Genomic DNA, 16,053 nt, shown 5'->3' with positions numbered 1-16,053 from the left:
TTTTATGTTCACAAACAGCTACACACTACACAAAAGGTACTATTTAAAAAAAAGCATAATGTGGCACTTTAATGAAAACAAGCCTTGGAAATCTAATAGTATTTAAATATATCTGTTTACCACTTATTATATGTGTCCTCCTCTGTTTTATCTTTCTCAGTTTTCAGACAATATTCCTTTTGAGCTGGTGCAGCTGGAGATTGGCCTAAGTGTGTGTTTGTTTCTGTTTCTGTGCATGTCTACAGAGAGGTTTGTGTGAAGCAAGACGGGCGAGTGCACCTTACCGTGGTTTACTTTGGCAAAGATCAGATGAATGAGGTCAAAGGAACCTTGGAGAACACATCGAGGTATGACATGTTAATTTATGTGTGTGCGGAAGTGTTTGTATTAACACAAAAGACCAGATAAGGCTGAGGTTAAGGCTGAGAAATACAGTTAAACAAAAAGGAACTAGATGGGTGTCATAAGTTCCTTCCAGTAATCCCGAATGCATTATGGGTATTGTCCAAACTGTAGATCTGAAACTGATCAAATGAACACACTCAGCTTCTGCTATCAGAAAATCTACATAGATAGGGTTAATCGACATGAATAATTCCTTTAATTTATAAATCAAGCAAGACTTAAAATGTCCATCTTCATGAATATATTAAAATGCTGAATGAGATTTATTAATAAAAGATGATTATTATGATGATGATGATGATGATATACTGAGTAATAATCAAATGCAGAGTCAGCTTGAATTTTTTATGAGATGTATGCATACATTTTTGAGAGGTGTTAAACAGGGCTTGACATTGACACCCGCCAGCCCACCAAATGAGGGTAGATTTCAGCTGTGGGGGGTAAGACAGCCACTCACATTAGACACTTTTGGCAGGTTGAATATAATTTTAGCCTACAGCCAAATGAAATTCCAAGACCGTCGTACCACAAAATTACAATTCACTTACTTTATCGATTAACTTGCAGTTAGTGAAGGCAGGATAGGCGGAATCATGCTGAATGACACACAACAGAAGCTCTTTCTCTGTCGCATGCGTGATCAGTTCTCCTTGCGCCTGAATAGTCAAATACACGTGCACACAAATGTCAAAATGTCAGTTGTTGGGAGTATCTTGCATGAACAAAGTCGGCTAGGCTGAAGTATACGTAAACAGTGTGGTAATAACTGGATACGTGTCAGAATATTACGTCCATGCATTCAGCCCAGTTAAATACCTGTCTGTCATTAATGTTAATCAAACAACCTTAAATAAATGTATACATATCAAATAAACCTACTGTATCTGATAAAATACACATATACATATACATCCACATTCAGGTGCTGGTCATATAATAAGAATATCAACAAAAAGTTGATTTATTTCACTAATTCCATTCAAAAAGTAAAACTTGTATATTACATTCATTAAAGGGTTACTTCAGCGATTAGCATGTGGCTTTGTATCAGTAGAAACCCTGGAGTATATTCAAATGATTGTGCTTTCCCCCCTCATATCCCCCTGAGACGAGAGATTTATGCATTTTATTTCTGGAAAAATTCATCCTATGATGCAAATTGATGATATTTGCATCATAGGAGGAATGTTTGCCCAAAGGCTAAAGACTACAGCCAGCAGAGGGAGCCATTTCCGCATGTTTTGAATCCGCATGGGGGATGGGAGATTACACTCAGTTCGCAGGGAGAGCTCAGCTTGCAGCTACAGGCACTCATTTAAACGGAGCTATGGTGAGCAATGTAAGTCTTTTAACTTCTCAAATTAATTTCTATGAAAATTAAGCTTGCAAAGGCATGAACTGAAACGCGCCAGATTGAACTCGTGTTGTAAATGTATGCCGCGAGTGTAGTCGCGATTACCTCAGCTCTCATCACTCGTGCAGTTAGTGCTCAGTGCTGATACTCGCGCGGTGACTCACTCATTACATTGAATAGACACGTTCAGTTTTTAATTGTAGTGTCTTCTTCAACTCAGTCACAGTAAACAAGTTGGGAATGGGCTTTGGGAGTGGCCTCACAGGGCAGCGAAGCATTCTGGGAATAGTAGTCTTTCATCCCCATGAGACAAAAATATATTTTGTGTCTTTTCTCAGTCTAGAAGGCACCAAATTCAAAAATAATTCACATTTCTACTGCATTGATGACCCAGTTTAAATACAGGTTCATCTTCCCAGCACTGAAGTAGCCCTTTAATTACACACAGACTGATATATTTCAAATGTGACAACTAAGGAAAATCCCAAATTCAGCATTGATTATAGTCTTGATTTGGGTGTTTACTCTGCATTTGAAAGTTTGAAAGGGTTTTAAATCTTCTAAATCAAGTAAAATGACTCAAAGTAATTTAAAGTAAGTTGATGACTTAAAATACTTAAAGTAATTTAAGCATGCTAAAGTCAACTTCAATCATATAAAATGTCATTTACAAACAGCAAAATTGTGGCTAGTGAAATTGCTGTTTGTTACACGTGCTACAGATGGCGTTTCCCTATACAGTCAACCCAAAACAGTGTTGAAGTTCCCCTTCTCAGAGAGACATAACACGAGACGTTTTCTATTATTCTTTGACTATTTGTCATTATCAATCGCACTGGCACACAGACCTCCAATCTGTAATCATGAGAGCACAGCTGGGGTTAGCGGCACTATCATGATTACAGATTGGAGGTCAGTGAATCTGCACTGTTAGACTGCAGAGACTCTGACCTCCATCGGGTGTGAAAATAACAGGTCACTTCAGATGCTGCTCGGAGGCAGATGAAATCAACGGAGCAGTAGATTGCCTGGAATTCAGCCAAGGTCATGCTGGAAACCTCCCTGCATTGCAGCGGATAAGATATCTCTCAATTCACAGGGAAAAAATGGCTTTTCTCTTTGTGGAGAACCATTGAAGCATAGGTTTTCAGACCTATCTTCCTTGACCAGGTTGTTCCGACATAAAGGGACACTTTTAGAGTGGATTTTTTTAAAGAAATGAAAATGCAATCATGGCTTTGTACCTTTCAGGATAGGCAAGGGCCAATAATCAGCACAGCTCTTCTTCGTTCTGTGGGAATTCATTGGCTTCTCTCTGGTCCAGAAATCAAGGAAGCTTAATTATTCCTGCACTTCAGACTAAGTGGATTCTCCACAATTACCTTCTTATTTATTCCAGCTCTCTTCCAGACATCTAGAGCTAATTGTTTGTAATTTCCCAGCACCCCTGAATGCAAATATCTTCATTTATTTAAGTAACTTTCCTCAAATACAAGTAAACGGGTTAGATGAAAATTCCAAAAATGAAAATTCTGTCAGTAATCAATCACCCTCATGTCAGTCCAAACCTGTAAGACTTTCATTCATCTTTTGAAATCTGAGAGCTTATTTTGTCCCTCCATTGACAGTCTATGCAACTACTACTTTCAAGCCTCAGAAGTGTAGCAAAGACAAGTAATCCAACCAGTAAAAATGTGACTCCAGTGAGTTAACCTTAATTTTGTGATGTGACATAAGTGTTTTGTTTTCGCCAAAAAAAAAAAAAAAAAAAACACTTTATTTACAAAATGTTAATCAGCGACGCACATTCACACAACGTCTGCTCTCGCGTAAACACAATGTGCATGCTTCGTGGTGCTCTCATGAAGTTAAACACAAAAAAAGTTTGTTTTATTTACGTCTTCAAAAAACATTTCCAGTGTAGCCCTGCACTGTATTGTAACCACAATTATTGTCTTTCTGTGGTTCACCTTTTCACCTTGTGTGTCCTGAATTTGGGTGTTTCTACTGCTACTTACCATAATGTTTTAGGTGAGCTGCACAACTAGGCATAATCATTGATTGTCTGACCACAACTTGTGATGGTTAAAAATTAAATGTCATTTTATGTCGCCTAATACTCAGTTTCTAGCTGATAAAAATTCTGAGGGAGAAAGCATTTGTAAATGTAATGCTGCAGTAGATAATGCATCATATCATAAACAAGATGAATGACTATAAATCCATGAATCAAACCCACTTGGAATGCCCGCAAGTTTTGACACAATTTTCCACACATCATTTTCGTGATTTATGTCCCTGTATGTGGGCAGAGAAAAATCATTGAGAAGAGGAAAATTGCTCAGTTGCTATTAACTTTCTTTTGCACACACTCCATACAGTATCTGACAGCTACTGCAACCTTATGCTGCATTGGCTGACTGATCATTTGCATAAAGTTGAGCTTGAATCCCACATCACCAAGAGTCGCTTTTGCCGCCTTAAGCTATTTTTACATGAACATTACAGTTATTTGTTTTCATCGTTTCCCTAGTTAGCTTTAGCCCTTGCCTGTGTGTGGTGCTGAAAGTATTTACATTTATGTATTTGAAAGAAACTTTTTCCCGAAATGAATTGCATTTGTGATGTGAATTATGTGAACTGGCGTGTTCTCTGGGAATTGACCCAATGACCTTGACATTGCACCATTCTCGAGTCTCGACCAGGAACACCAAGGACAACTTAATGTCGGCAAAACATGCTTCTCCCTTAAAAATGAAAAGCCTCTAAACCTTTTGAAGTGTTTCAGTAAAACATACTCCTTTCCTCGGTTATTTACAGTACTGTTAGTAATGTGCTCATCACACAAAATCATCCTCAAGACTTTGTTCAAACGTTTTCCCATAAAAAGAAAGATCTTCAGCTCTTTAACCAATAAACGTTGCATTTCTTTACCACCATTAAAACACGTACTTTTAAAAGTCTTCAATTAGCCTGAAATGTTGACAGAGAAAAGCAGAAGACAAAATTATGATGATAAAATTATGTACTTCTTCGTCTGACCAGCACAAATCCAGCAAGTGTTATTATACCACATACTGTAAAACTGGCAGCTGTGGGTGTCAGAAATTTACCATACAAAATACGGTAGCAACTTCTTAGGTTTTAACTTAAATTTACAGTAATAAAACATACAGTATTTCATTAACTAATATAATGTTAATATACCAACCTATACTAATATAAAAAACTAAGAAGAATCAATTATTTCAACAGAAATACATCAAATGGCAAGTGCCACGCAGGAAATTCTTGGAATGCATTATTTACAGTGAAAAACCATGTGACATTGACAAATTGTGCTTTTACATTTACAAAAACAGTATTTTACTGTGGAATTATATTAAATGTCATGTTAGATAACAGTTATTTATTGTAGTAAGGAAACTGACTGTTAAAACGATTAAAAGGTTTTTGCGGTCATATTTTTACTGTCTTTTACCACTAATATCACAATCTTTTTTTTCTTTTTTTTTTACAGTGCAGCTGTAGGTGGAAAAAAGCTTCTATAAATCGTCCTGTGATGTTAAAATCCTTGGAAACAATATCTTGTATCTTTTACTTTTGAAGATAAAAAATCTCTTGAAACCACACAATTTTAAAATTAAGCAACAATAGCAAGCATTGCAAGGTCAGGAAAATAACTAGTATTATAAAAATATCATAACAAATTGCATGAATAAAATATACAAACACTGATTAGGCATAACACTATGACTGGTCAATTGAATAACACTGATTATCTCTTCATCACGGCGCCTGTTAGTGGGTGGGATATAATAGGCAGCAAGTAAACATTTTGTCCTCAAAGTTGATGTGTTAGAAGCAGGAAAAATGGGCAAGCGTAAGGATTTGAGTGAGTTTGACAAGGGCCCAATTGTGATGGCTTGAATGCTGGATCAGAGCATCTCCAAAACTGCAGCTCTTGTGGGGTGTTCCCGGTCTGCAGTGGTCAGTATATATCATAAGTGGTCCTTGGCAGGAACAGTGCTGAAGCAGTGACAGGGTCATGGATGGCCAAGGCTCACTAATGCACGTGGGGAGCGAAGGCTGGCCCATGTGGTCCGATCAAACAGACGAGTTACTATAGCTCAAATTGCTCTAGAAGTTAATGCTGGTTCTGATAGAAAATTGTCAAAATTCACAGTGCATCACAGTTTGTTGTGTATTAAGCTGCACAGCTAGAAACCAGTCGGGTGCCCATGCTGACCGCTGTCCACCGAATGCGGCAACAGTGGGCATATGAGCATCAGGACTGGACCACAGAGCAATGGAAGAAGGTGACAAATCACATTTTCTTTTACATCACGTGGATGGCCGGGTGCATCCGTCACTTACCTGGGGAACACACGGCACCAGGATGCACTAAAGGAAGAAGGCAAGCCAGTGGAGGTAGTGTGATGCTTTGGGCGATGTTCTGCCTGAAAACGTTGGGTCCTGCCATCCATGTGGATGTTACCTGGACACATACAACCTTCCTAAGCATTGTTGCAGACCATGTTCACCCTTTCATGGAAACAGTATCCTCTGGTTGGCTGTGGCCTCTTTCAGCAGGATAATACACCTGCCACAAAGCAAAAATGGTTCAGGAATGGTTTGAGGAGCACAAGTTTAAGGTGATGGCCTCCAAACTCCATAGATCTCAATCCAATTGAGCATCTGTGGGATGTGCTGAACAAAGAAATCTGATCCATGGAGGCCTCACATCGCAACTTACAGGACTTAAAAGATCTGCTGCTAACATCTTGGTGCCAGATACCACAACACGCCCTCAGGGGTCTAGTGGGGTCTATGCCTTGATGGGTCAGAGCTGTTTTGGCTCCAAAACTGGGAACAACATGCTATTAGGAAGTCATAATGTTATGCCTGATCAGTGTATAAAGGAAACAAAACAAAAAACCATGTGTTCGCTCTCTTGAAGCTACACACAACACATTGCTGTTGAGAATCTGTAGATCTTTCACTGCTAAGATCATCAGTGTCAGTCCTCACAGAAATGGGTAGATGTGATATCGGTATCCGCCGGGCAAAGTCAGTCAATACACATGAATAATTTGTGTTCATTTGAGAAGGGGAAGAGAGGAGAGTGTAAGTAACACTGCATTATATAAACCTGGTTCATGTTAATATTGATGATGTCGACGCTGTGATGTTAATATTGATGTTGACGCTTATAGTCCAAGTACTCATTATGATATATCTACCATTAAACATCACCCTGAAGTGATCAGACATGCTAATACCTGCATGTATATTCATTTCGGAATAATTCGCGACAGATTTCTCTCTAGAATTGAGCTAAATCTAATAAAAACCAGGCTAAGTTTAGATTTGCAAAAGTGGGTTTAGGGTTTAGTTAACTTTTAGTGATTATAATTAGCCATATGAAACAGTAGAGATCTATATTATGTCCTCCCTGGTTTAACTAGGACAGCATGTGTATGTCTATGTATGAGCTGAAGTGCTCTCTATCATAGACAGCCTTTGAAAACAAGTCAGTATCATACAGAGAAATATTGTCGTTTTTTTGGCTGATGGCGAATTGAATCACATGCATGCATGCTGAAATGCCCCAGGCTCTTTTCCAAATTTGTTCCGCTAATGTGACTTAAATCAAATTTAGTTTGCCTGCTATTTGTAACTGCTTTAAATCTTCACGACTAGTGGCTCTTGAACATTTTTGCCGAGTATGTTAACAATGACTGGTTTTAAATGTATTTATTCAGTGTGACTCCCATGTGCTGCAGCAGTGTTTTGGTGGGTTATGAATCTCGGTCAGGGAAAGTAGGTGCTTTTTTTTATTTTAGTCAGACATGCTGGCCTATATTTTGTATTGGGCCAATAAGAGCAGTGGGCACATGTGACAGGTGCTTTACAAGCATTTTCTAGTGTCTGAATGCTTGTGGCTCCAGTGTTTTATTGCTTGGTAATGGATAACATATTTTCTTTCTTTTTGTGTCCTTATTAAAACTGTTTTAATGTTTAAAACTTTACGTTTGCCACCAAATCAAAGTTTGAGGTCGGTATTTTTTATGGTTTTGAAAGAAAAAACAATACAGTAAGGATATTGTAAAATGTTAAATTAAAATTACTTTTTTCTGTTTGAATATATTTTAAAATGTCATTTATTCCATTGATCAAAGCTGAATTTTCAGCATCATTACTCTAGTATTTAGTGTCACTTGATCTTTCAGAAATCATTGGCACACTTTACTTAAATCCTTTATGTATAATGCATTATAAAGGTATTCATAATGTACATTATAATGCATTAAATCTTTTAATAAATAATTGTAACCAAAGTTAAAATGCTCTGTAATATTTGCAGATTACTTGTTGCATCTGAAATTGGTTATTTGTTATATGTTTTAATGCATTATATTTTCTAAAGGTGTAATGAATCAGTAAGTATTATAATGCATTATATCTGTGGTTAAATTTAGTCATGAGACAAGGCATAAATAATGCATTAAAACTTTTATGATGTATAATATATATAAAATATACACACACACCAGGCATAACATTGTTGTGTTAATCGTGTTGTTCCCACTTTTGCTGCCAAAACAGCCCTGACTCGTCGATGCATGGACTCCACTAGACCCCTGAGGGTGTTTTGTGGAATCTGGCATCAAGATTACCAGCAGATCCTTTAAGTCCTGTAAATTGTGAGGTGGGGCCTCCATGGATGGGACCAAGCATATCCCACAGATGCTCGATTGAATTGAAATCTGGGGAGTTTGGAGGCCAAGTCAACACCTCAAACTCGTTGCTGTGCTTCTCAAACCATTCCTGAACCATTTTTGCTTTGTGGCAGGACGTATTATCCTGCTGAAAGAGGCCACGGCCACCAGAAGTACACCCTTTATTACTGTTTCCAATAAAGGGTGTACATGGTTGGCAGCAATACTTAGGCAAGGTGGTACGTGTGAAAGTAACATTCACATGGATGGTAGGACCCAAGGTTTCCTAGAAAAACATCGCTCAAAGCATCACACTGCCCTTGCCTGCTTGCCTTCTTCCCGTAGTGCAATCCTTTCTATCAGAACCAGCATTAACTTAGTAGCTCATCGTTTGATCGGACCACACGGGCCAGCCTTCGCTCCCCACGTGCATCAGTGAGCCTTGGCCACCAATGACCCTGTCGCCGGTTCACCACTGTTTGCCTTGGACCACTTATAATAGATACTGACCACTGCAGACCGGAAAAATCCCACAAGAGCTGCAGTTTTGGAGATGCTCTGATCCAGTCTTCTAGCCATCACAATTTGGCCCTTGTCAGATGTGCTCAAATCCTTACGCTTGCCCATTTTTCCTGCTTTTGATTTGATTTTTGAACAGCATTGATTTGAAAAACAAATGTTTTGTAACCCTACAAATGTCATTAATTTTGAGTAATTCATGTGTACTCCTGATTAAAAGTATTAATTTCTTCCAAAGAAAGGTCTTACCCCAAACTCAAAAACAGTTGTAAGATCTCAATTAGTCTGTAGTGGTTGATATTTTGTGGTGTTGCATTGTTAGTGATATAAAGGAAGTAGCTTTTCCTGCGACGTGTGTGTGTGTGTGTGTGTGTGTGTGTGTGTGTGTGGTATTGAGCTTTTATATATCAGCTTGGCTCAAGCCCAGCACATTACACTTTAATCATCTTGTGTCTATGCTGCTGATTGTATTCATAGTCACATAGACTCGCTGAGGATGCCTGTTATTCCCTCTATCTGCTAGAATTGATGCAGGTCACGCTGTAAAATCTGCACCCGCCATCAATCACAGCACATCTTTCACTACCATCACAATTGACTTGATACCCCCCCACCCACCCCCCAACAGACAGTAAAACATGTATATTTAGTGCGGCTTACTTTTAGTGGTAAAGTACTCTTTGTATTCATGTTGGATTCTCATGCTTTTGAAAAACAAAATGACTGTCAAACGATTTTAAATATAGTTAAGATAAAAAAAAGTTTTACAGGGGCCATATTATACCCTTTTTCAAAGTCTTGATTTAGTTTTTGGGCTCTACTAGAATAGGGTTTCATGCTTGAATGTAAAAAAAACCCATGATTTTTCACATATTTAACGGCACCCAGTGTGTCAGAAACGCTCTGTTTAGTTCCTGTCTCAAAGCCCCTCACTTTGCTCTAATTGGTCGGTTGGACCAGTGTGGGGTGATTGGTCAACCGCTCCGAGTGTGTTTGGGAAATGTCACTCCCCTTAACATAATCGCAAGTTTTAACACAGTCTTATCGCAACTCAAACAGACCTCGCCCCCTTTATTCTGCATATGCCTTGGGCGGGAATTATTTAAATGAGGGATATTGTGATGTGTTCGTTGCCAGAATAAAAATCAAGACTAAAATCGAGGCGTTTCAGGAAGGTCAGAAACAGTGCGCACTAATACAGAGAATAACTCCCTTTGTGACTTTGCAGACATTTTTAATGCTCAAAGAGCATCATAACACTAAAGAAAGCATAATAGGTACTCTTGAAGGTAAAAACAAAAAAAAAGGTAAAATGATCTGATATTTTAATTGATCTTGACATAGTCTTGAAGGTCTGTAGATGCTTATGATAGTGTTTCCTATTGGTGTTGCATCGTTTCCAGAAAAACAGATGTTGTTGAAGAACAAAGTATAATTGTTGGCTGTCCTGTTTGTAATGCTTATCAATGAGAGAACGTGACAGTTATGAGACAGTCTGTGATTTTTCATGTGTCTGGTTGCAGGGAGCTGCACTTCCGTAACTTCACTCTGATCCAGCTGAACGAGGAGTTTTCTCGGGGTCGAGGGCTGGATGTGGGCGCTCGTGCCTGGAAGGGAGGCAATGTCCTGCTCTTTTTCTGTGACGTGGACATAATCTTCACAGCCGACTTCCTGAACACATGCCGCCTTAATGCACAGCCCGGTGAGGGAAAAGAGGAAACACTATATATAGCCTAAAACAATTTTGGACACTTAAAAATGGCCTACATTGATAATAATCAGGTATATAATATTTCCTGAGCAGCAAATCCTTATAGTAGAATAATTTCTGAAGGATCTTGTGACATTCAGCCTTGCATCAGAGGAATACATTATTTACTCCAAAATTTTGAACGGTAGTGTAAATACATTTATATTGTTTCTGAGACTATTTAAGAGAGAGGATGACCATCTAATAAAGGGCTTGAGTGCCGTGTTCGTATCATAGCCAGCTGTGTGATGGCTGTGTCTTACTCTGTTTTAGGAAAGAAAGTGTTTTACCCTGTTCTCTTCAGCCAGTACAACCCAGCTGTAATCTACGGCAGCCACGATCACATCCCCCCTGTGGAACAGCAGCTGGTAATGCAACTCATTTCATGAGGAGATTAAAATGCTTCATCAAGTTTGATGTGATTAATTGCAGCATTGTGATGGAACACACAATCATCACGGTCGTTTGGCATTGATATTCTGGACGTGTAGATAATAAAGAGCTTGATGAAATGTACTGATAATGCGGAAAGCTGACTTGAGGCTATGGGACAAAATGACATTTTACCACACCCACAAATGCTGATTGAATTGAGAAAATCTATTGGCCCAAATATTTCTTAATGGCCATGACTATGTATTTTGCGATAGGTATATAAAAAAATATATTATTAGCTCTTAGTAGAGGGGTATTATTTAGCTATTACCATGAATATTATAGATAAACAAGGGCAAAACATATACAAGTTAGTCTCCGTCTCGCTCTCTTTTAAAAAGGTTGCCAGCCACCGGCAGCATTTTTTTTAATAATTTTCACAAACATTTCATGGCCCCCAGAATATTTTGTTGTATGAATATCTGAACATGAAATGCATCAAAAGAAAGAACAGCCTTCTGCTTTTAAACAAGTTTTATGCATTCCTTTTTTATAAACACTTGAATATGGGTAAGTTTCATAAAAAAGTAACATTTTGAGCAAAAAGCTGAAAAGAATTAGCCTGGATGCCAGCCGAACTCACCCCTGCCCACAACATTTGAGCTCATCATCCACGTCATATCATCAAAGGTGCTTTGGGTTGAATTTGTTCTAATCCTAAACGGAGAGCTTGTTCGTATATATACATTCACCTTCACTATTTCTCTCAGAAATTAAGATCATGTTGGTAAGTACTCTGTGTATCCTTAAATTCTTTTTTTTTTACAACACCGGCGAAGCCCGCCCACTGACTCTATACACGATTTGATTGGCCCGACCAGAGTTTGGCTTTTACAGCTCAGAAGTGTATTGAGAGTTGCTAGACGATACTCGTGGCAGATTAGATTTGCTGCCGCTAGGGTGCGTCTAGATTTCTAGGCTACTTTTCAACCACTAGCTATCACTATTACGTAATGCACCTTTAACACTTGTTGAAATTCTTGTGTAAATCACCATCATTCTTTGAATTTGTTATATAGTTACTGGTAACTGGCAGTTTTATTTACTCACCAAATAAATGTTTACACACATTTGGCACTTGGCAAGTGATAATATTGGACTGTGAATGAGACATAAGACAACAGACAGTAGTAGACAATTATAAAGGATTATTAGTGTTCATACTCATTAGGATTCATTCTTTTACAGATCATTAAGAAAGACACTGGCTTTTGGAGGGACTTTGGCTTTGGAATGACCTGCCAATACAGATCCGATTTCATCAATATAGGTAAACGTTCTTTTTAACGTCATTTTGTATGCAAAAGCACTTGAAACACTTATGTAGAGGCAGTATGTAAAAGTAAAATTACTGTCAACAGCATTAACTGTCAAATAATAATCTCAGATTACACAAGAGGTCTTACCTGTGAGAATCAAGCAGTTCTCATGACTTAACCGATTACCTGTGTGGACATGTGTAACGTACCTGATACAACAATGGCTGATATTAATAATTAATAAGAGTGTTTAGTATAGTCAGTATATGCATTTCATCAGGGGCAGATCTACCGGGGTGGCATGGGGTGGCAACTGCCACCCTAAGAAAAACCATTGCCACTCCATCTGCCACCCCAGCAGTGTATCCCAAATTCCCAATGTATTCAATATAAATAGTTTCCTCTACCGATTTACATCAGCGGCGCTTCAATTTGATGAGATAATAGCAAGAAAATAAGTCTTTCTATTGTTGTTCAAACAAATTACTCAAGAACTGCTTAGTGATCCGCAACGTTCAATACTCTGTTCAATACACGTTCAATACACCTCTACTGCCGGTTTCACACAGTCTGTTTGCGGTACGTATTTATTTTTTCCCGTAACGTTACCCATGTTAACGGAGAACAGCTTTCACACTGCAACCCTATGCAGTCCGGCAGTGCCTCCAGGAGCGATGCGTCAGCACTGATTATTGAAGTGAAAATCTTATTTCACCACAGATGCATATAATTTAAAGTCTTATCTGATAAATTGAAATCAGCCATAGAGGATGCAGCAGCAAACATTAATAGGGAGAAAAGGGTTAACAATAGCATTACTCTGAAACAAATGTAGGCCTAGTTATAGCCTAAATAAGCTATATTATACCATATTTTCTGCTTAACTTTTATTAAACTCCAGTTCAAATGAAAAGTGCATTTTTTCACTGAGCACAGTCTCTGCAGTCCAAGCGATGCACTGAAGCTCACTCTTGCTCATATCTGATTCTGAGGTAAATCATTAACACCATCACCACTTAGCCTACAGATGCGTTACTTTTATTGAACTAAATTCATTACAATCGGCAAAAACGAATACGCAGGTTATGAACAAGAGCGCTCTCGAGTCCATGTTTCATTCTCACACTGTTGTTCGGGTGAATCGCAGCACAGTTCGGCACACACACACAAAATACTGTCTGTTGCGCACGGCTGGGGCGAATGGCTGTATGGTGGGCCTATTTGGGAGAAAGTCCAGGGCTGTTTTTTAGCCCCAGTCAAAACAAAGTATTTTATGACCTGCAGCATTTCTTATAAAAGATTTAAAAATGAAAGAAATTAAAAACTAGATTTTTTTCTATCAAGTTTTAATGTAAAATGTTTTTGATTTTAACATTGGTGTATGTTTCAATGTTTTGCCACTTGCATGAGCAACATATAAATATAAAGTATGTTTAATATAAGTATATTATACTTGAATCCACAAGATTTAGTGTTGCCACCCCTCATAGTTCTCATGCCACCCCGTTGCCACCCCATGAAAAAATTTCTAGATCCGCCCCTGCATTTCATGGACATGACCATGGGTGTCTCAGCAGACAGATCACAAAATTCCATGCGCTCCATTAAGGAAATTAAATACTTTATTTCATAAGCACAATTAAGCAAATACATAAGCTATATCATACACTACTGTTTAAAAGGAGATTCCGACTAAACAAATACACATTTACAAGCTTTCCTACACAATAACACAGGAACAGACAACAGCGCTGTTTGTCCTGAGGGAAGTTCAAGCTTCCTCTTAACAGATTATGTGTATAAACAAAGTGTTTATTCAACATTTTCTTTCTGCGGATGTATTATTATTGCAGCTGACCGCATTAACAATACAGTAGTGAAATTGAAATGTGCTGTTGCTGCCTTAAATAAATAGAAAAAATAGGCTATTTCTGCCTGATTTACACAAGATTCTAAAGAATGAAATTCTTTTTAACTGCCTTTTTTTTTCTCTTAAAGGGATAGTTTACACAAAAAGTCTGTCATCATTTACCTAATGACATTTCTTTCCGCCATGGAACTCAAAATAATTGAACCAGTTATGTTTGTTGTAAACTGTTTCAAAATTTAAACAAATATTAAACAATGTTTAATGCTAAATGATTATAAAAATGTAAAGTAATTATGTATAAATCAACTTTTACTTTCAGTACTTTCTTACAAATCAAACATTTAATATAGCATTGTAAACTTTTATTGTGATTTAATGCTTTACCCATGAATAATTGTTTAAATGTCAGATGGGTTTAGACAAAGACATTTTTCAGAAAATCTTTTGTTTTCCACAGAAAAAAGAAAGTCGTAAAAGTTTGTAAAGACAGGAGAGCAAATACATTTTTGGATGAACTGTCCCTTTAAGAAGTCATTGAGATTTTAAGGTTACCTGACAATGTGCATGCTGAACATGTTGAGACTATAGCCACTTTTCCACCATCAGGGCAAACCGTTCTCTTTTCTTAATCGTCCCATTCCCTGCCGATCCGGCCCAGCTGGTACGGATGTGGTTTAATTTTCCACTGTGGGGCTGATAACAAAGCTCTTTGAAATTTGATACAAATGTGTAATTTGTTGCCAGTGTTGGAGGTAGTAATGCATTATAACTTTTTCAAATAAGTTTCTCTAAATGAGCAACATTTTCAGATAAGTAAGTAGTGCAAGTCATTTAGTGCAAGTTTTCCCATGTATTAACTGGCAGCTCTCCTGTCCCATGTTGAAAGAAGGTGTCTCCACCGTGTAAACATGATGGTTATTGTAGTTCTAGAGCATGGGTTTTCAAACGTTTTGTTTGTGTGGACCACTATTTGTAATCAAAAAAAATTGCGGACCACCTCATAACACATAAAATATGTCTACACACAGTCCTGCCTGAATTAATCTGCACCCCTAAATAGGCTTACTAGCACCAAAACTATAACTAGTCATCACATCAGTACAACAGGTTAAAGGAACGTTAACTGCACACAACGGCTGCCACATATTTCATTTATTTATTTACTCAAGCGCCCTAATGCTAAATAGCTTTAATTTCGCTATCAAAAATATAACTCTTTTCATTATTAAAGAAAAGTAATCCAAAAGTAATGTGACTACTTTACACAAACAGTAACTAACTACTGCAATTAGTTACTTTTTTAGGGAGTTCTGCAATATTGTAAAGTATTACTTTTTAAAAATAACGTTCCCCAACACTAGTCGTTGCCTTGGTAATGCAAGAGTTTACAGATATGAGATGTATATAGCAACTGTGTTAGGAGGATGATCAGATATTTATTTTAAATTTATTATTAATTTGTGTTAACAACGCTCAAATAGCACGCCTAGCCAGCTAAAGAGAAACCGTTGGCCAGAGAAGTGACAAATCCTAAGTGGTGACATCACACACGCATCCTACCAGCCATGGTAGCCAAGAATTTGTAATCGTGCCATACCATTCAAGTGGGAATAAGAGTGGAACCATTACTTACTGTTCCTAGAACCGGTTGGCCCGACAGTGGAAAAGCGGCTTATAATGGAACAAACTGTTTTAATAATTGCTTTTATTTATTTTAATAGCTAGAATTTTGGAAT

At 37.8% G+C, this 16,053-nt stretch overlaps 1 protein-coding gene across 2 annotated transcripts in view; it reads left to right on the top strand.

Moving 5' to 3' along the window:
- Window positions 1-16,053, top strand: part of csgalnact1a (chondroitin sulfate N-acetylgalactosaminyltransferase 1a) — a 45,352-nt gene that overhangs the window by 25,875 nt on the left and 3,424 nt on the right. For both annotated transcript variants that reach the window (XM_067433383.1, XM_067433382.1), the window contains 4 exons: window positions 246-347; window positions 10,527-10,705; window positions 11,027-11,121; window positions 12,377-12,458. In XM_067433383.1, the coding sequence (XP_067289484.1) occupies window positions 246-347; window positions 10,527-10,705; window positions 11,027-11,121; window positions 12,377-12,458 (458 nt within the window). The remainder of the gene's footprint in view (window positions 1-245; window positions 348-10,526; window positions 10,706-11,026; window positions 11,122-12,376; window positions 12,459-16,053) is intronic.

Source organism: Pseudorasbora parva, chromosome 23 (assembly GCF_024679245.1).
Source record: "Pseudorasbora parva isolate DD20220531a chromosome 23, ASM2467924v1, whole genome shotgun sequence".
In the NCBI taxonomy this organism is placed as follows: domain Eukaryota; kingdom Metazoa; phylum Chordata; class Actinopteri; order Cypriniformes; family Gobionidae; genus Pseudorasbora; species Pseudorasbora parva.
Note: the sequence above shows the minus strand (reverse complement) of the source record. Positions and strands in the feature narration are given on the sequence as shown.